Source organism: Carassius gibelio, chromosome A19, assembly GCF_023724105.1.
Source record: "Carassius gibelio isolate Cgi1373 ecotype wild population from Czech Republic chromosome A19, carGib1.2-hapl.c, whole genome shotgun sequence".
Classification (NCBI taxonomy): domain Eukaryota; kingdom Metazoa; phylum Chordata; class Actinopteri; order Cypriniformes; family Cyprinidae; genus Carassius; species Carassius gibelio.
The window spans coordinates 21130820-21150767 of record NC_068389.1 but is presented as its reverse complement, the minus strand read 5'-3'; the positions used below and the strand labels follow the sequence as shown (position 1 = coordinate 21150767).

At 36.6% G+C, this 19948-nt stretch overlaps 1 protein-coding gene and 1 long non-coding RNA gene across 5 annotated transcripts in view; one reads left to right on the top strand and one right to left on the bottom strand.

The window, feature by feature from the left end:
* The window catches only part of LOC127935668 (growth factor receptor-bound protein 10), a 50654-nt gene that overhangs the window by 27325 nt on the left and 3381 nt on the right, over positions 1 to 19948 (top strand). For 2 of the 4 annotated variants that reach the window (XM_052533758.1, XM_052533757.1), the window contains exons 6-16: positions 11812 to 11968; positions 14810 to 14925; positions 16499 to 16573; positions 16824 to 16961; positions 17633 to 17743; positions 17938 to 18036; positions 18764 to 18841; positions 19255 to 19371; positions 19459 to 19525; positions 19633 to 19720; positions 19806 to 19899. In XM_052533758.1, the coding sequence (XP_052389718.1) occupies positions 11812 to 11968; positions 14810 to 14925; positions 16499 to 16573; positions 16824 to 16961; positions 17633 to 17743; positions 17938 to 18036; positions 18764 to 18841; positions 19255 to 19371; positions 19459 to 19525; positions 19633 to 19720; positions 19806 to 19899 (1140 nt within the window). Of the gene's footprint in view, positions 1 to 9477; positions 9724 to 10899; positions 11077 to 11811; positions 11969 to 14809; positions 14926 to 16498; positions 16574 to 16823; positions 16962 to 17632; positions 17744 to 17937; positions 18037 to 18763; positions 18842 to 19254; positions 19372 to 19458; positions 19526 to 19632; positions 19721 to 19805; positions 19900 to 19948 lie in introns of those variants that run through there. The other 2 variants (XM_052533760.1, XM_052533759.1) reach the window with 2 other exon arrangements.
* LOC127935672 (uncharacterized) lies at positions 15341 to 17978 on the bottom strand. The gene is made up of 3 exons (XR_008148147.1): positions 17864 to 17978; positions 16472 to 16596; positions 15341 to 16302 (listed from the first exon to the last, which is right to left on the bottom strand). It is a non-coding gene; the product is annotated as an uncharacterized LOC127935672 (long non-coding RNA).

The window sequence follows — 19948 nt, the reverse complement described above, 5'->3', positions numbered from 1 at the left end:
TGGCTCTCGACCCCCTTTATATCTTTCCTTCGCATCCTCTAAGCGGAGACTCTTTTCTTGGAAATGAGAGTTGCTTTCCTTTCACACACTGCTTGCGTTTCCACTTATGAGTGTGTGGATGTTTATATTTGTCCAGGTCCGTGCCAGCAGTCAAAGCCCTTCCTTCCTCTTTCCTATCCTCTCTGTCCTTTCCCACAATGCCTTGCCTTAAGATCCCATTCCAAAGGAAAAAAAATAACTTTAGTTATGCTTGTTGGCATGCAAAAGTACATTAGAGAGATCATGTTTTGTGCGTCCTCTCCCTGAAGCATTCCTGAAGCTGTGTCATTGTGGGATGGCCCTGTGTTTCCAGTTCTTCACTGGGAGTGACCTCACCTCGGATGGGGTGACGTCTTGTGATGTCCTTTATGTGCTGCCTGGCTCTATTTTTGTCTTTTCATGTGAATATGATCATTTTGTTGTTGTCAACACCCTGGGTACAGTCTATCCATCACTCCTTTGTCCAATTTCTATTTCTCTCTATTCTGTCTGATCAATCACCTACGGCCCCATCAGCTGCTATAGACTACTACAATACCACAATTTGTATTCATTTAAATAGTATTTTTGCAGTTTAATATTAAAAAAGACATAAGTCCATATTGCGTTTTCTAGTTCTGACCTACTTTTGATTTATTCATCCAAAATTTGGCAAAATTCATGACATTCCATGTTAAAGGCCTACAGTAAATTCCATTTTTATGACCTGATTTCGCAATTCTGCCCACTTTTTCCGCATTGTGGAAATCATAGGGCCCTAAGTTTTTCTTTCTTTCTTTCTTTTTCTTTCTTTCTTTGTTTTGTTGTTTGTTTGTTCCTTTTTTCTTTTTTCTTTAATTCCTTTTCAATTCATTTTGTTGTTCATTCTTTTGTTCTCTGTTGTTTTTGTAGGTTCTTTTGTTCTACTTCATTGTTTAGTTTGCTCACTATTTTGTAAATTTTGATTGCTTTTGTTCTTTCATTCTTTTGTTTGTTTGTACCCTTTTCGTTCTTTTTCATTATATCATTTGTTAGCTTGTTCATTCTTTTTCTTTGTTTTGCATGTCTGTTTTTTGTCTTCATTCATTCTTTAGTTTGTACTGTCACTCTTTTGGTCTTTCTTTCAATCATTTATTTTTCTTTCATTCATTTTGTCATTCTTCCTTGACGTTCTGTCTTTTCTTCCCAAGTTTATTCCAGAATGCACTGCAACAAGCTCAAGTGGAAATCTTCATCCAAATTGGCAGACGAAACGGAATTGTTGTCATTTGTGAATATTTTCTTCGGTTTGACGTGTTTTGATAAAAATTAGAGCAATTTAAAAATGCAGTGTATTATCACCCAGTATTTCTGTGTGCCATGAATTTTGGTCTACTTAATTTGGAGATTTAGTTCAACAACATCCCCATCAGTTTCTTTGTTCTATGCAAACATGCCATCCTGTTAATTCTCTGTGCATTTTTAACAGTGTTGTACCATCATAAAGACCATTTATGCTAGTCTCCTCTATAGTGCTTATTGTGGCAGTGCTGAGAACACACTATGTACTTCACGCTGTAGTGTGAGTGGTCATTGTTGAGTCATTTCAGGTATACAGACTACAGTAAGCTTGGAAAGGTTTAGTTCTTTTGAACATACAGCTGGAAGAGATTCTTTGTCTAGACTAGGGTCACAAGATTGTTTGGAATGACTTGGAATTGTTTGAAAACATGGTCTTCTTCCCTTTTTGTGCATTTGCCCTTGAGTGAGTGAGAACAACCGAAAAAATCTGAAAACAGGACGCTGCTTTGAGGTTGAACCCAAGGCAGTCTGCTGAGGTAAGAGTTCCGTTGTCAAGATGTATAGGACATCCTGAACGGTCATGTTGATTTTGGTCCCAAAGTTAAGTGATTAAAATTAAGTGAACAATGTGTTCTTGTATTCATTCATTTATTTATTTATGCATCCTAAGAATCAGAAAAGCAGAAATTTGTTATAAACTATTCAAAAGTTTGGGGTTGGTAAGATTTGTATTAAATTTTATAATAAGTCTCTTAAACTCACCAAGACTGCATTCATTTGATTGTAAATGAACACAGTAACAGTAATATTGTGAAATATTATAACAATTATAATCAACCGTGTATTTGATATATTTAAAAATGCATTTTGTTTCTGCTGTGATGCAAAGCTGAATTTTCAGCATCATTACTCCTGTCTTCAGTATCACATGATCCTTCAGAAATCATACTCGTATGCTGATTCACTGACTTGTTGACCTCAGACCTTTGAATGGTAGTGTTTATGGGTATAAATAATAAAAATTAGAGGCATTAGATGTCGTTAGAATAGCTTTTAACTCCTCCTCAGGATGATTCATAAATTTGTATGGTGCTGACAGTTTGAAGATAATCCAGTGAAATGTATGTGATTAATCATTTTTTTATTTGGAACTTCATGGACCAAAAGATAAGACCATTCATAACAAATGAATACATCTGGCATCCGTGAACAAACATTCATATTATGTAACACTTGAGAGAGTAAAAAACTGATATTATAAACAGACTCCAGACCCTGATTGTAAACCATTTTCCAAGTCAAATGAAGTCTAATATTAAAGTTTCAGTTAAATAATGTACAGCCGTCTTTTCCACTGTGTATAGCAAAATCACACTGTATATAACGTTACACCACCCAGCCTTAATATTTCTGACCTTTGTTCATATACTTTTTGTTCCCAAAAGTTCTGACTAAGTTGATGCTGGTTATGGTATTTTTTCAGAGAGTTTGGAGGTCACACCAGTAAGCTATGTCTAATTATGGTTGGCAATACTTTTTGGGGATAATTGTGTAAATGATATTACTACTGAAAAATGCTGTAGATGGGTTATGCACACATGTGGTTTCTTAATGATCTCATGAGGATTGTCTGACCCTTTGTGACCGGCGGGCATCAGACAGATTTGGCCAGGCTTTGGCGTGCATGACATGGGCACAACACGCATTGCTTAATGTGGTCTCATGCTGAGCGTGGGAATGGAATAAATGCTGCTGCTGTGTTTGTGATACTGACAGTGCGTTAGCGTGATTATAATCAGGTGCTTGAGATTTCTGTCAGTAAGCGTCACAAAGATGGAATCTTTTGTAATTTCTCGTGCATGCTCCACAGAGGTCTTTCTGTATGTGTGTTTATCTGAGCGTCTTTGTATTTATACTGGCACTGGCCTCAGACTAGACAGGATTACACTCCTGCCTGCATATGCAACTGAAATCATACGCTCTCTTGCTCAAACACACAGCAAATTTAATCTGTACGTTTTTTCACCGACAGGTGAATGCATTTGTGTGATGTATGAATTTACAACTCTACTGTCACCCCAATAAGCACCTGGCCATGCTTGTGTGCGATAAATAGCAAAACTTCATTTCAAAATTTTGAATTTTCAAGAAAGCTAACACAACTTTTCAAGAAATAGGTTTAGTAAGAGACTGTTTGAAATTAGATTTCATATAATATAACCTGTGTGAACTTAAATGTAACTAAAATAATAAAAAAATTAAAGATTAGATGAATTAAAAATATATATTATTTAAGTATTTTTTGTAGACAAACTAGTAGAGCATAGCACTGATTATGTATGTTTGATTCCCATGAATGCATGGACAGATAAAAAGTGCGTAGTTTAAATGCCCTATAAGTAGCTTTGGATGGAAATGTTTTTCAGAATGATGTGCATTGATTAATTGCCCCCAATAAGATCCAAAACATGCATTAAAGAAAATAAATGGGATCAGTTTTGACTTCAACTTCAACTGCAAGCTTGTGTGTAACATCTCCGAGTGGTGTTATGTGTGTTTGTTTAAAACGGCAAGAGCGCACAGGTCTGCCGCGGTGGGATTAATTAGGATTCGCTAGATTCTCTTATTTACTCTTTTCTTTATTTATGCGTGTCAGCTTTCCCCTTGTGCATACAAATACTTATACGCCGTTCTGTGCATGAGTGATGCATCTTTGATGTAGTAACTTGAGTTTCAAGCGCTGAACCTGCCGTGACCTCTGCTGGATTCGAGTGATTAATGGCAGCGAGCCCGAGCTGCGGAGCCGCAGGGGGTGCGTGTCTGTGAGTTTGTGTACAGTGCGAAACGACACCAGGCCCTGAAGACTCTCGTAAAAGTCAGACCATAAATTGACAAGTGATTGAGTGCTAGCAACATACACAAAACCGACACAGACACATCTGTGCGTGAGTGACAGTGACACCTAATGTGTGTGCTTTTTGAGCTAGTCATCTTTGTTTCCAGTTAGTCTGGATTTTTGGAACGTACAGGTAGCAACAAATCAAAAGAATATGGGTGCATTTCATGCCATATATCAGGTCTTCTTAACATTTTGGTAACATTTGCCTGCTGATAGAGAACAGAATCTTCAGGCTGCTGGCTTGGGGTTTTATTTGAGAATCATGGTATCACATGATTTTATTTCAGTTAACATGTATTTTGTTTCACGTGTTGTTTTAGTAACTATAATACCTCTGGTATTTCTAAGCTTAGTTGTGAAAAATTTAGGCTGGTTATCTAGAAGTTGTAGGTTCAAACCCTTCAAGGTGTTGAGATGGAAAAAATGTTTCTCGCACTGTAAAAAGCTTCAGAGTCACATCTGCCACATCATATTACAATATTGCAATAAACTCTGTAGAGTTACCCTGGAAAACGTACAATCTTTTGAGGTTTTTCATAGCTATTTTGACTCTCTCAGACCAAACCGATTCATTCTGAAATAAAAAATACCATAAATTAGATATTAAAATCTGATTTTCCATTGAACTGTATTGTTTTTCTTCTGGCTTCTAAATGTTGTAAAAGAAACCTTTGTATACTCTGTCCTCACTTACTCTTTAAACTGCAGTTCAGCCAAGCTTAGACGCCCTCATATAGGAGACAAAGGCTGAAATTTGTTAACTTATAACTGAACTCGAGTGCTCCGAGCAGCATGGGACCGCACTTTTTTTTTTTGTTAGTCCGTCTTGTCCTCAGGATGTTGCGGTCAGCTGATGAGACTTTCCATGAATGCTTTGCCTGATTGGAAAAATCAAATTCCTCTGTGTCATCTTTCTTGTTCTCTTTGAATGGCTCTCTTGTTGTGTGTGTAAGAGAGTGTACGAAACCGTACTGTACAATGCTTAATTTATCTCTAGCAAATTAGTTAACATTCACTGTACTTATACAATGGCCGATTGTTTTGGATGTATGTTAGGCGTCTGGTTTCCTTGCACATTTGCACAAAACATTTGTCTTGTGTTCAGCTTGTTTGCGCTGTCCTATTTCACATCCATCCAAAACCCACCTTTAGATGAGAGGGATTTCTAAGGAGTATGTTGCATAGAATTTACCATGTGACTTTTCACATATGAATACATGGGTGTGTGTTGCAGTTTCTATAGGAGCACTGCTAAAGCATTTGCACAATTGAAACAACACCTATATGTTTCTAATACTTGTTTACCTGACACACACAGCATTTGAGGCATGGCTAGTCACGCTTATGTGTTTAAGGTAAGACTGTAAGTAGCAAAGGTCACACAGTTTAATTCACGTATTTATGTAGCATTTTTAATGTCATGAAGGAGTTTTACTGGGTGTGATGCCCAAAATCCCAGTGAGTCAGCACAAAATAATTGGAACAGAAGTCAATTAAATTGACTGCTTGTGAACGTGGCATTGTCAGGTCATGAGGAATTTAATTTGATTTAATTTGTCACACTTGTATAAGCAGATGCTCATGAGGTAGTCCTGTTTATTTGAACACAGTGATAGAATTATTTTGAATTATATATATATATATATATATATATATATATATATATATATATATATATATATATATATATATATATATATATATATATATATATTTCAATTAATTAATATTAGTTAAAGCATTAGCTGTCATGAACTAAAAATGAATGTTTAACTTTCTAGCTGTAAACTTCTAAGATCTGTTCATTCATTTATTCAGAAACCATTAACTTATTTGTTCAGTTTGAAATGTTAAAATGTATTTGTAGTAATTAACATTCATTCGGAATGCCTTGTATGCTTGTATGCCTGTCTCTTTTCATGCAGTTTACTAGGATGATGCACATTTAAACACTTTTTTTTTTTTAGACCCATAACACTGACGATCCACATATTTGGTTTACCTGTCTCCTGAGACATGCTCTGTGGGAGAGCCCCTTTGTAGCCCCTTAGTTCACACAGTCAAACAAATTCAGATGCCCCATTTAGCAGAACCCTGGCCAAAAATCCCCTCCCAGGTGACCCGTTAAAGGTTTGTGCTGTGAAATGAAACACTGTTGCAGCAGAGTTGAATATGTCTGTGCGTGTGGATCTTGTCTCCACCCTAGTGTACACTCAACACCAGTTTGCTTCGGATTGTGTGCCAGAGCCTTAGGACACACTACAAAACACACACTCTCAATCTCACACACTCTCATTCTCACACACTGCCCAGTCAGCTGACTGCAACACAAACCCCTGAGAGATGACATGTGCCAACATTGCTGAAAACATCAGCATGAGAAAATAATCCTCTCCTCAAACTACCCTTGTCCCTCTTCATTCTTAATTTATCTCAAATGGTATCTTTATGTCTGGTCTTTTGATGTCAGTTAATTGGAAAATAACATTTCAGGAGAAACAATGTACCGACTCATGATGATTGCTGGATCTCTATATTGCTTTTGGAGTGAAATAGACACTGAAGACCATGGGGTAAAAAATATGTTTCAGTCCTAGTGCCAGACTACAGCCGAATATGTCTGGGTTTCAATCTGTTAATGCTAATTTAAATTTAAATTTAAACTTAAAAAAAAAAAAAAAAAAAAAAAAAAAATATATATATATATATATATATATATATATATATATATATATATATATATATATATATATATATATATTATCATCAATGTGCAGTGAGGTTCAAAGTCTGAGATCATCAATCTAGAATTAATTTGTATGCATTCATTTATTTGAATTGAATTGAAACAAATGTATTTTTATTTTATTTTTTATCAGCTTTTTTGATCATTTTTTATTAAAGCTTTCTCTCTCTATAGAGTCACCTCTCCAAGGATGGTTGCACTCACTCTACTATTGATATGCATATGTCATATTGTGTCATATGTATCCCGGTCATCTCTGTTTTTATCTTTTATTCATTCTGGGTTTGTTTACACTAGCTGATAAACTGTGAAACACGACGGGTTGCACAAATATATGTCTCTCTCTCTCTCTGTATCTCACACACGGACTGGCTCCTCTCAGTGAAACCTGAAACTTCCAAAGCTGTCACTGACGTCTATCCCCTAAGATCTCTAAACAAAGGCGTGTGTGTGTATGTATGTCAGGGCAAGTTATATTTTTTGCCTGTAAATGTGGATTTTTACAGTATGTTTGTGATGTCAATGAAAGTCAGGGTCACGTAGAGTTCAGCAAACGACAGATGGTAATTATGCATGAGTTTGAGTGTACATGCATGTGCATCAGGCCTGTGTGGGGTTCAAATCAAATTTGCACTGTCTAGTTAGGTAATAAGAGTGAGGTGAGTGATCGCAGCACACAGGACTGTTTATGAACTCACAGGGCCATATTTCCAGAGAGCCACTGGTTTCTCATGGTCTTTTGCACTTATTTAATTTACTCTAGCTTAGACAGTGTTCTATCATGCTAAGTTTTACAACACATAAAACATTGTCTTTTAAATGGATGGCTGTTTAAGTTCAATTTACCATTTCCGGTTATTCAGTCTTTTATCTGTGATGACGTCTCGTTTCTGATGTCTTTGATCTTCCGCTGTGGGGGTCAGTCTTGCATAAGCAAAATCCCTTTAAAACAAGTCATTTCACTCAGCAGGCATCTTTGAAACGCCTCTTGGGCATGCAAGTGCAGCTCCTATCTCTCTGAATGGGGAAACATCAAGTTCTCCAAAACTGGTAGCCAACCTTACAATTAAATTTCAAATTTGAAATAACCAAATGAAATCTGACAACAGCTGTCTCATAAAAGTTGTTTCTTTTGCTCAAATAGCATTTAAAAAAAGTTTTTTTTTTCCAGACTAGACTAGCCAGTGCGCATGCACAGTCCTAAGAATGCGTCTCAGAATGCTGTTTCAATAGCAACTGGAGCTTCTAACGGCAACTGCATTGACGTGATGACTACCTATTAGTGACTGGCTCTTTTATTAAAAAGACAGTGCTTCCTTTGATAGAGAGGCCATATTGAGCATTGCATTTTTCCTAATGCAAAACTATAAGAGTCACATGTCTTGCGTATTCTGTAGTCTTTGCCATAAGTGTGTTTTATGTGCTGCGGCCAGTCGGATTTAATGGTTTCTCACTCACATATTGCTCATGTATGCTTTACATGCATCTGTGTGCTTGTGACTATGCTCTGTGCTTTATACACACACACACACACACACACACACACACAAAACCCAGGGCAGTTTTTAGATGCACATGAGTTTATGACACAGCATAGTATTGCACTCACTCACATGCTCATTTACTGAAATCTTACTATTTGTCTTACTATCTAGCTGTCTTATTAACTAAATATCGAACTGTATACCCAACTGCCTCTATCTGTGTAACTACCTAACTGTGTAACAATCTACCTTTTATACCTGTCTATCTACTTAACTGTATACCAGTACAATATACCTGTTTATCTAACTATGTATCTACATACTGCTAAACTTCTATATCTCTCTATTTATTAGAATTTTACCTGTCTAGCTGTATTTGTAACTGTATACCTGTTTATGTTACTATGTAACTATATACTGGCCTATGATATAAGTATCATAAGGCATATTTATCTGTCTAACTGTCCAACTATACACCTATTTAACTAATTATACATCTGTCTAACTGTGTATATATGTGTGTATATATATGCTATATATATGCTATATATGTATATATATATGTGTATATATGTGTATATATGTGTATATATATGTGTATATATATATATATATATATATATATATATATATATATATATATATATATATATATATATATATATATATATATATATATATATCCTAACTAGCTGTGTACTTGTCTGTCTTGCCATCCAACTGTATTTATATCTATTTAACTGTTTCTAACCGTATTCCTGTATATATAAATATGCTCCTATATCTGTGCATATATAATCACAGAACCTGATGTATCCAAAGTATTGGCCGTATACTGTGACCTCTGTTCTATTTCTGGATTACCTCTTCCCTCTTTATACAAACTCTGAACAATGCCTCAATAGCCCTCTATTAACTCCCAACAAATACTTTGTTGCCATGTGACCCTCAATGTTTGCAAAACCTTTATTTAACATTTAAAGATCCTCCCATGTGACCCGCAGAGGCAGGATGGAGCAGTGCAGAGCAAACGTTTGCTCGTAGCCACATGATTGTGAGGATGCGTTTGAACAACATTGGGTAAACCATCTGACGTCGTAAAGCTTGTAGAAAACAGTATTTGCAGCAGTAGAATGCTACATGCTTAACTAAGAATGAGCCATGAAACAATGCTCTGCAAACAGTTTCCACCGATTTACTGGTCTCGCCAATAACTCAACCCTCAACATCCTTTTCTTCATGGTGTCGAGTCAGATTACATGATACTGCTGTCTTCTGTCTGAGAGGACTGAATGGTATGTTTTTCAATTGGTTTTTTATTCTTTACCATACTTGTACATACATCTCCAAATACTGAGAACTGGTAAGGTGTTGAGAATGTAGAGTATGAGAAAGAAAATCACTAGTTTTACTGGGGAAGTGTTGTGGGAGGAGGGATTTTGCTGGGATTTGGCCACTGATGTGTGTGTTTAAGAAACACTCGCCAGTTGTGATACGCTGAGTTTTAGGAAAAGAGAGGGAATGGTTTTCTTTGGCTGTCGAGTTCAAAGTCAAACTTCAGGGGGGAAATGGGAGTGAAAAAAAAGAATGAGGACAAAATCTCACTCTGTGTGTGTGTGTCGAGATCTGGATGTGGGGCTCTGTCTCAAGGCTTTCCAGAAAGAATTTGAAACTTTGACAGAAGCCAAGAAAGAGTTTGATGTGGGGGAGAAAGAGAGAGTAAGGTTGTGGAAAAGAGAGAGCGAGAGACAAAAGGGAGAGATGATGGAAGGAAGGGAAGAGAGACAGGACGAGATGGAAGGGGGCATATAGAGGAGTTTCTATAAAAAAGTATATGATAATAAAATGAGAGAAAGTAAAATGTGCACAACTTTGAAAAAAAAATTAATAATGTAAAAAGTATATGTTTTTATCGCACTTTAAAAACCAAAATAAACAAAGTACAATTATTACATGCATATTTAAATGCTTGATTGCATTCTGTGTTTTGTTTTGGTAAACAAACACTAAAAATCTTAAGTTAAACACCGGTGATATTTTACAATTTTATTACTAAATTGAATGTTTTATATTTTAATTTCATTTGAATTATATATGAAATTTATCAGCACAGTCACATTATCTATGATGTTTGCCATCATTGACGTCGGCTGTATTTGAATAAGATTTGACAGCAAGATTGACTCGGCCCCAATTAATTTTCTTTGTTGAGGCTGTCCTCTCCCATGTAATCTCTTTTGTTCCATGGAAGAAAAAAAAGCTATGTTTGGAATGACTAAATGAAGGGAAACCCATTACATGAATTTTATTGACCAATTGAAATCCTAGTCATCTCTTTCCGTCTTTTTCTCGCAGCTTAATCCAGCAGAGTATTGTAGGACACAAGCTGCTTGCCAGCTGAGTCTCTCTCCCTTCTTTTCTCTCTCTCTCTCTCTCCCTCTCTTGTTTCAGCAACTCTCTTGGTCTCATCTCAACCCTCTGCCCATTCTCAACTCCTCTCATCCTCTCGCTTTCTTTCCTCCTCCCCTTCTCTCCTCCCATTCTCTCTAACTCACACACTCTCTCTCGCCGTGTGAGTGAGCAGAGGTTGTCTCAGATTGAAAATGCCATCGTGTTCGCCGGACTGTTGCTTATATCAGGCTGTAGAGGTAAGACGGACAGTAACTACTTTCTCCAAGAAAACCATACACTTCTTGCAGATGCCGATCTAAAAAACATTTCAAATTTAGTCATGCAGATCATCTTTGTGCATTTGTGCATAAATTGCACGCTACTGTTCCCTTCTTCTGTGCTTTTAATTAAAAAAGTGTCTATAATAGTTGCAAATGTTTGCATTTGTGCATGAATGTGTGTATCTAGTTGTGCACTTGCATAAGTCATTTCTTGTTTTGTGTGCACGTTCATTGGAAGAATTTCTCCCATTTCTGTTCCTTTCTCTGTATCTGGGCCGTTGGCCCCAGAATTCTGCCTATTAATGGAGTATATCCTCTTGTGCGTGCGTGTTCAAGTCAGTCATGCTTATGAGCGCCGGGCTCCATCTAAACACGATAAGAGTCTATGCGGATTGAGCTAAGGACCACATAAACAGAGATATGCATGGTTTGCAACAACAAAAACATTTAACGAAGTGAAAATAAACGTGTTGTTTTTTCCCTTGAAGCATCGTTTTTATTCTTCGCTACCTGAAAAGTTTGTATTTGAATCACATAGCGTTTAGTTTGGATGGTACACAGAGGACCATTACAAGGCTAAATTGTCGAAAATACAAGCTGTGAAAATAATCCAGTCTGGAGCATTGTGCGAAAGTGTGTCTGTAGTTGTTCGACAAATTGAGAACATCTCCTTCAGGTCATATTAATTGACAATCTGTGTGTCTTCGACAGATCATCAAGGTTTTCAGCGAGGATGGTGTGGGAAAAGTTGTGGAAGTTCCCGCCGACATGACGGCTAGAGATGTGTGTCAGTTCCTGGTTTACAAGAACCACTGCCTGGATGACAACTGCTGGTCGCTAGTGGAGCATCATTCCCTGCTTGGTCTGGGTGAGCCAACATACATGTATACATTAATTTTCTGCGTCTGTATGACTTGTGCGCGTGGCACACACCCAGTCAAAGAGGACACGGTGTTCTGTCCGGGGACACTGGGTTCCCAGTGCACTGCACTTCGTGTAACAGGAAATCAACTTTCAGCAAGCCCAGACTCAGAGTCTTATATAAACATACATATTTGTTCTCCTATTAACACTTAAGCTCTCAAAAACGACTTTATACATCATGCACGGCTGCACATTTTGTATGCGCGCCCACTCGTAGAGTGTCTAACCTGAAGGAAAGAAAAAGCATTCACAATACAGATAGTTTTGAGGAGATGAGCATAGAAAAGACAAGGTTTGTGAAGACCTAGTGCTTAATCTCGTAGGCAATCACTGAGGACACGTGCGGCTGCCTATTTCTCAGGCAGATTACAGATTAACCCTTGTCTAAATCATACTAAACAGATTTAACTCTGCCTGACCTTTAGAGATGCAGTCATTGCTCTTGTAGGGTGTTAAAAAGCCCTTTATTGAGCTTCTGAAATAATTCAGGCGGACACAATCAGCTCTTTATTTTAAATCGTCCTCTTTAAATGTATCAAGGAAAGTCGTGACACTTGCATGATTGTGCAGATCACATGGTATGGTGAGGGTGTGGTCTGTTTTGGTGAGCTGACATCTCTGGAGAGGCCAGATATTATGTGGTGTAGCTAGATGTGTTCCCCTCATCTCTTCTGGAGACATTAGAGTGTCAACATTACGGAAACCTTCTGGAAACGTTGCGCTTACGTAAGCCATTAGCAGAGAGACTATGCTGACTTTGCTGCCCTCGGTGCAATCAAGCTAAATACATGACCTCATCCCTCTGCAATGCCTCTCACTTTCCCTTGCTTTCTCTTTCATACACACAGTCATGCTCCCTCTCCTTCTCTTGTGCTCTTCTCGGAGGAGTGAATTAGAGGATGAGGGATCAGATGCACAACAGATACATTAGATGGGGTTTGAGCCAGTGCTTTGTTGTCTTTGACATATGAGTACTGCTATACTTAAGTAGCATAGACATTACAGTGTATGGTTAATTTGGCTCGTTTTCTCATTATAGGGCATCATGTAATTGAAATATTCCATTTGACAGTTTTCAACATGTCTGTTCTTGCTGTTTAACTGGTAGAGCAACGTCAAGGTCACAGGTTTGATTCCCAGGGATCATGCATAATGAAAAAATGTATAGCTTGAATTCACCGTAAAACACTTTGGTTAAAGGTTTCTGCCACATGCATGAATTTAAATATAACATTTAAATGTTTAACAGATTACTGCATATTTCTGACAGATTTGGATTATTAAAAACATTAGACTGAGCATGAATATATAAATCGTATTTTTAATTCATTTTTTATTTATATAGCAAATAATTTATTATAAGTATTTTTATAGATAGATGATAGGGTGGAATGGTTCAACATTTTCACCCTTCGGTTTGTTTCGGTTTGTTCAGTATGTGCTATGTTTGTGGAAAAACTATACTTTCAAATAAAACAAAATTCTACCTAACTACAAGCAACAGCACAAGTAAATACAATGGCGTAAAGATAAAAATAAAATAAACAGTGATTTTTTTTAGTTTTTTTTTAGGTAGGTCAAACATTAGTTTTTAGGTACAGAAATTGAAGAATGTACAGTAATTAAATGTAAAACAACATTGCATATTGGACTGTATAAACTGATGAATAAGATGATTCTTTGTTAAAGTTAGAAAAGCTTTGCAATCAAGAGCAGTGAGCGATTTCTTTGTTGTTGCTGTTTGATTTAATATAAAGACTGTCACTTTAAGAGAATAAACTGATCCAGTGCACTGATAGAGTAGGCCAATGTTCAGCTGGCTATGTCTGCTGTAGGATACTTACAAAGACAGGCTTTTTTACAATTTATGTGTGAATTTGTCAATTTATACACAATACTTTAGAGAGAGCTTAATATTTGTGTGCGTTTTGAGGCACGGGTTTGCATGCTTCGGATAAGTGCGCACACATCTTCTCACTGCGCGTGATTTTGCATCCTTTGGCTATTAAATGTTTAAACTGTCAAAGCTTAAATGAGTTTAGTTGAAACACAGATATCAACGTGTTCCTGAACAGCACACGTTGATATCTGTGTTTAAACTAAACTAATTTAAGCTTTGACAGTTTAAACATTTACGGAATAAATGACTCATATTCCAGCATACGACATTCGCTTTGAACAAGAGTGAATGGTTTGTCCAAGGTTTTTTTTTTTTATCGCTGTTGTTGTAATGTCTGGGAAGCCAGAATGTGCATCCATCAACAGAAACATATATTAGCTGAACCCTGTTTGTTTTACGTGCTATTTATAGCAAACCATATTACAGATGCTTTGTCAGATTTAGGTTGAACCACGGTCCCAGTGTGTGCCGAACCGTGTGTGGTGAACCAAATGGTTACATTTTTTTTTCGGCGAACCGTTCCACCCCTAATAGATTATATAATTTGCAATCTATATTATACTTAAATATTCTCATTTTAATGTTTTCATATTTGTTTATATGTATGCAGTGTGTATAAGTTTTTCTTTTAAAAGAAATTGTACAAGCATTAAAAGCATTGTTGAATTTTATTTTTTTCATGCTTTAACTACATTTTTTTATGAAAATGTCCCCTTGACAGTTTTTTTTTTATATACCCCCGCTTCAGAGGGCCCAACACATCCCATTATGCTCTGATACAGAGTGTTTTGCAATCTTAAAGTGATCTTGTGAAAATCCGTTACAGTAGTAGCAGCCACCTTGCCAATAACTAACACTGTTTTAATGTCATCTGTTTAAATACAGAGAGGTGCCTGGAAGATCATGAACTGGTTGTTCCTGTGCAGGCCTGCATGTCTCCAGAGAGCAAGTTTCTCTTCAGAAAGAACTACGCCAAGTACGAGTTCTTCAGAAACCCACTGGTGAGTTGTCACAGACATCAGTCGTTTTCCTTCAGCCCACCCATGTGTTTCCTTGCCTCTCAAGACCACCACTTCATGCTTAAATCCTATGAAATTAAAATCTAATTATCCTTGAAAATCTTGCTAAGAACACTTGATTCATGACCTGTGTGCTATAAATCCCTTAAATATCTAAATATATTAAAAAAATAAAAAAAAGTCAAGTTCCCACATTCCTGTTTTCCAAATGTGAGAAAAACCTCCTTGTTAATCCATTTCCAGCCATTCAAGCACAGCTTGCACGTGTTCCATCTCACTAAGCAAGTAACCTGCTTTTTTCTAATAAGCCAAGACTCAACACCTTTTAACTGATGGCATTTTGACAAGTACATTTGAATGTGTCGTATAAGCATCTTACGGTGAGAACACCGTGAAACATTTTATCCTGCTTTGTAATCCATGGACTTTTCGTATGCTTGGAAAAAATGTTCATGCACAAGCTTAATCTTATTTGAGCCTCTGCTTTAGTACGGTATGTACAGTGTGTGTCAGCACTTGAGGCATCTTTGGGCCGGTTAGCCCGAGTCTGTTTTGACAGAGCACTTAACCTGCTCTTGGTAATCCGTGGCTTTGGCAAATGCTTAGTGCAACTCACCTAAATTAGCTTTAGATGAGTTTCAGCTTGTGTGTATGCTTGATTTCATGCTTGTTTCTTACCATGATCCTGTAACTCAACTGGTACAGAATCACGCCTCGATTTAACGGTTGTTCAAAAATTAATCACAGGTTGTTGATTACTGTGATCAGCTAATCTGTTTGTTACTCATCTAAATGAATAATTGTAATCACACACACACACACACACACACACCGTGCTAGATAGTACTGATCACATGTAATCTGTATACATAATCAGATTCAGAAAATTAAGTACTTGTAATTAAATACTACATTTTAAAATACTTAAGTTAATCACATTAGTTACTTTTTGTGATTACATATTATTCACACAATGACAGTAAATTATTCATAATTTAATTTGCTGGTATGCTCTATTTCTTATTTTTCCCTTTTTAAAATTCTACCACTTTTATAAAAATTGGTGAGTCTTCCTTTGAATCAACCCACCACCCATTCATGAACCCCAGCTTGGGAAACCCTGGCATTATCCAATATTTAGTATACTTCTTGATGTTGATAACATGGGAATATAATAAATATTAAAAGTAATAATAAGTATTTGCAGAAAGAGAATTCAGTTAAAACCTTAACGAAAAAGTGCAAATTCAAACCTTTGTAACGAATTCAGAGCTTGTTCCATTCGTTGCCCTCAGTTTAGTAACAATCATCTTGTGTAATTGTCTACTAAGAAAGGCATCTGCTCTTGGTGAGGTGATCCTAAAACAGATTAATTATATATGGCTTCCTTACTAATTATTCAAACTAATCAATGAAAACGAAAAACAAAATAACATGTGCTCAACCTTAGTTCATACACACACTAGTTGATCCATTTAGTTTCTTGTGAACTACTGGCATATGTTCAGTGCAGACGGTCTTTTCTTACCTCTCACCCTTTATCTTCCTCTCCCAGAACTTCTTTCCGGAGCAGATGGTAGCGTGGTGTCAGGAAACTAATGGCTCTATCCCACAGTCACAGCTCTTACAGGTGAGGAAAACACGTAAACGGATCTGTGACACAGCAAAATCTGGATTAGCCCACATTATGAACCTGTACGGCACACACTTACATGACTATTGCAGTTAAATGAGCATTTTAGTGGATTCAAACTACTTTTGAAATGCATCCTCATGTCTTGTGATGGCAAAGAGGCCGCGCTATTGAAGCATGAAAGGCATCCGGGTTTGAAGAACTCATTTTCCAGATGGTCCTCTGCTTTTTTTTCCCTCCTGCACAGAATTTCTTGAATTCCAGCAGCTGTCCAGAGATCCAGGGCTTCCTTTATATGAAAGAGACCGGCCGCAAGTCCTGGAAGAAGCTCTACATGTTCTTGCGCCGTTCTGGACTGTACTACTCTACTAAAGGAATGTCTAAGGCAAGCTTCTCTTTAATATTATAATATGAATTCAAGTCTTTTAATTCCATATGTATTTCTGAACACATCAAAGAACTTCTGACAGCTCTTATGTGACTATTATTCATAAACTTTCTTGCAAATAAATACAGTGCAGTCCAAAATTCCATGTTGAAAGTCTGGGAACTTGTCCCTGGATATATATTTTTTGTGATTTATTGTTGATTTAATATTTATGTCATCTGTTTTATTAGGAGGTTATAAAAAGATGTAATTATTTATTTTTATTTTTAGAATTTCTAATTAATCTGATGAATTGTTATTGTAATTTTATAAGGACCTTAATTGTAATTGTACCATTATAATTTATTTATATTATTATTATTATTATTATTATTATTATTATTATTATTATTAAAAACAGTAAAAACTGATAAAATAAACAAATAAGCATATTTGTTCATTTTTCCATTTTCCATTTATGAAAATAATTCAAATTGTAATTAAAAAAATCCATCAAATTAGTCTCACTACAGCTGAAATGCTGAATAGATTTTTTACTAGTGGTCTTAGACTTTTGTTTACCATGTTGTATTTTTATTTTCATAAAGGATGTTATTCTTCATAACAGTCATTACATAGGTCTGTCTTTGGGGGTTATATTGTGATGAATTTTTAATTGGGTTGTTTAGGAGCCAAGGCACCTGCAGTTACTGTTGGACTTAGAGGAGAGCAATGTTTTTACTGTGACGACGGGCAGAAAGATGCACAACGCACCCACAGACTACCAATTCTGCATTAAGGTGAGCAGGATGACGGTCAGTAAATGAACAAAATCATTGACATTGAGAGTAGAGGAGGCATGACTGGCACAGTTTCAAAAGTCTTAGATTTTTCCCCTTTAATAACAACCCATGCCTCACCTGGTACAGTGCATGCTAGTCTTCATTAACGTGAGCGCCTTGATTTGACAGTAGATGTATTGCTTGATTGACAGCCCAGTAAGGGCAGGACAGAACAGAAGGAGTTGAAGATGCTGTGTGCCGAGGACGAGCAGAGCCGTACGTGCTGGATGACTGCTTTCAGACTGCTCAAGGTATACAGTAAAAACAGAAAAATGATGACATATCATTACAATTAAAATAACTTTTTTAATGTATTTTAATTTAAATTAAAGAAATTAAATTTATGCATTTAGCAGACGCTTTTATCCAAAGCGACTTACAGTGCATTCAGGCTATCAATTTTTACATATCATGTGTTCCCGGGGAATCAAACCCAACATTGCGCTTAATAGCGCAGTGCTCTACCAATTGAGCTACAGGAACATTTTAAAATCAAATGTATTCCTATCATGGTAAAACTGAATTTTCAACTGCCATTAGTCAAGTATCTGCTTAAAATTGTATAGATATCATGGTATAATTTAAGCATTCTCTGATGAATACAAAAATTAATTTATTTGAAATATATATTTTTTTGTTTTGTAAGATTATAAATGTATTAACTTCCAGTTTACATGGACAGTTTAATGTGTCCTGGCTTTAATTTATTTTAATATTACTTACTCAAACCTTTGAACCAGACAACTATAAGTGAGCCTTTTGTTGAATTATTTCTTCACAAGCATATTTCTGCACACACCAGGTTAAATATCTTATTTTTTATTTTATTTTTTTTGCTAGGAACCTTATTCTACAAGCATATAAAATGAGTATTATTTAGTTACTACATATTTGTGGTGAACGAGCTGTCCCTCACTTATTTCCCACACACACTCTTGTCCATTCTTGTTAATTCATACACACTCTTTTCTTTTGTAGTTTGGAATTCTCCTGTATCAGAACTACAAGAGCCCACACCAGAGAAAGACTGCCATATCAAACTTCACCACACCTGTGGTAAGAAACACATTCATATGTTACTCAATGCTGACTCTCTAGTGCACTTGATGGGTTAAATGTTCTGTGAGTTCATGTGGTATTACGTGCACCCTGTGAGCTCTTAATCTGCTCATAACAGTATGAGCAGCGTGCTAATGAAGCGTGTGGCTATAGATTCCTTTACGAGGATTTGCATTTGGAACTTTCATTCAGGGCAAATGTATGAACACAGGGGTTGCCGTAGGGATTCATTTAGAAGGTATTTAATAAGGCTTTAGTGGTTTAATTAGAGAGGTTTAATGCTGATCGTAACAGGTTGTTGTTGAGGATGACGTATAGGATTTGTCTGTCATGCCTTTATTAATTTCTACATGTAAATGAACGCTTGTTTTGTACTAAACTGATCAAGGTTAATATTATTTTTATTACAGCGGAGTGTGTCTGAGAATTCGCTGGTGGCCATGGATTTCTCAGGAAGGACGGGTCGTGTGATTGACAACCCTGTGGAGGCTCAGAGCGCTGCCATGGAAGAGGGACACACTTGGAGAGTGAGTGCTTGGATACATGTATACTCGGATCATGAATTAGGGTCTTTTTTAATGCATTTATAGCAATTTTTTAAAATCTCTGTTCAGAAACGAGGTCAGAGAATGAATGTTTTGGGAAGCCCCAGTCCTCTACATCCCTCGCCGTTAAGCTCAGGTGAGTGTCAGTTTAGCACCTTTAACACCAGTTGATTTAAGTGGTACTTCAATAGAAATAACAAAATTTCATGCCAGTAAATGTGGACTTTGCATTTATGTCCCCAGTGATCCACAGGACGCAGTTATGGTTCCATGGCCGAATTATGAGAGAGGAGTCCCACAGGATGATTACGCAGCAGGGCCAAGTTGATGGGTATGCCGTTTTCAACATTTATAGTCATTTATTAATTGCTGTTTCATAAGAGTTTAGTGAAATTAATCAGTGTTTTGTCTCACAGGCTATTCCTATTGAGAGACAGCCAGAGCAACCCAAAAGCATTTGTTCTCACACTGTGCCATCATCAGAAGATTAAACACTTCCAGATTTTACCTGTGAGTCCCTAATAAACACTTAATACAAAACTGCTCTTTTGCATGCATT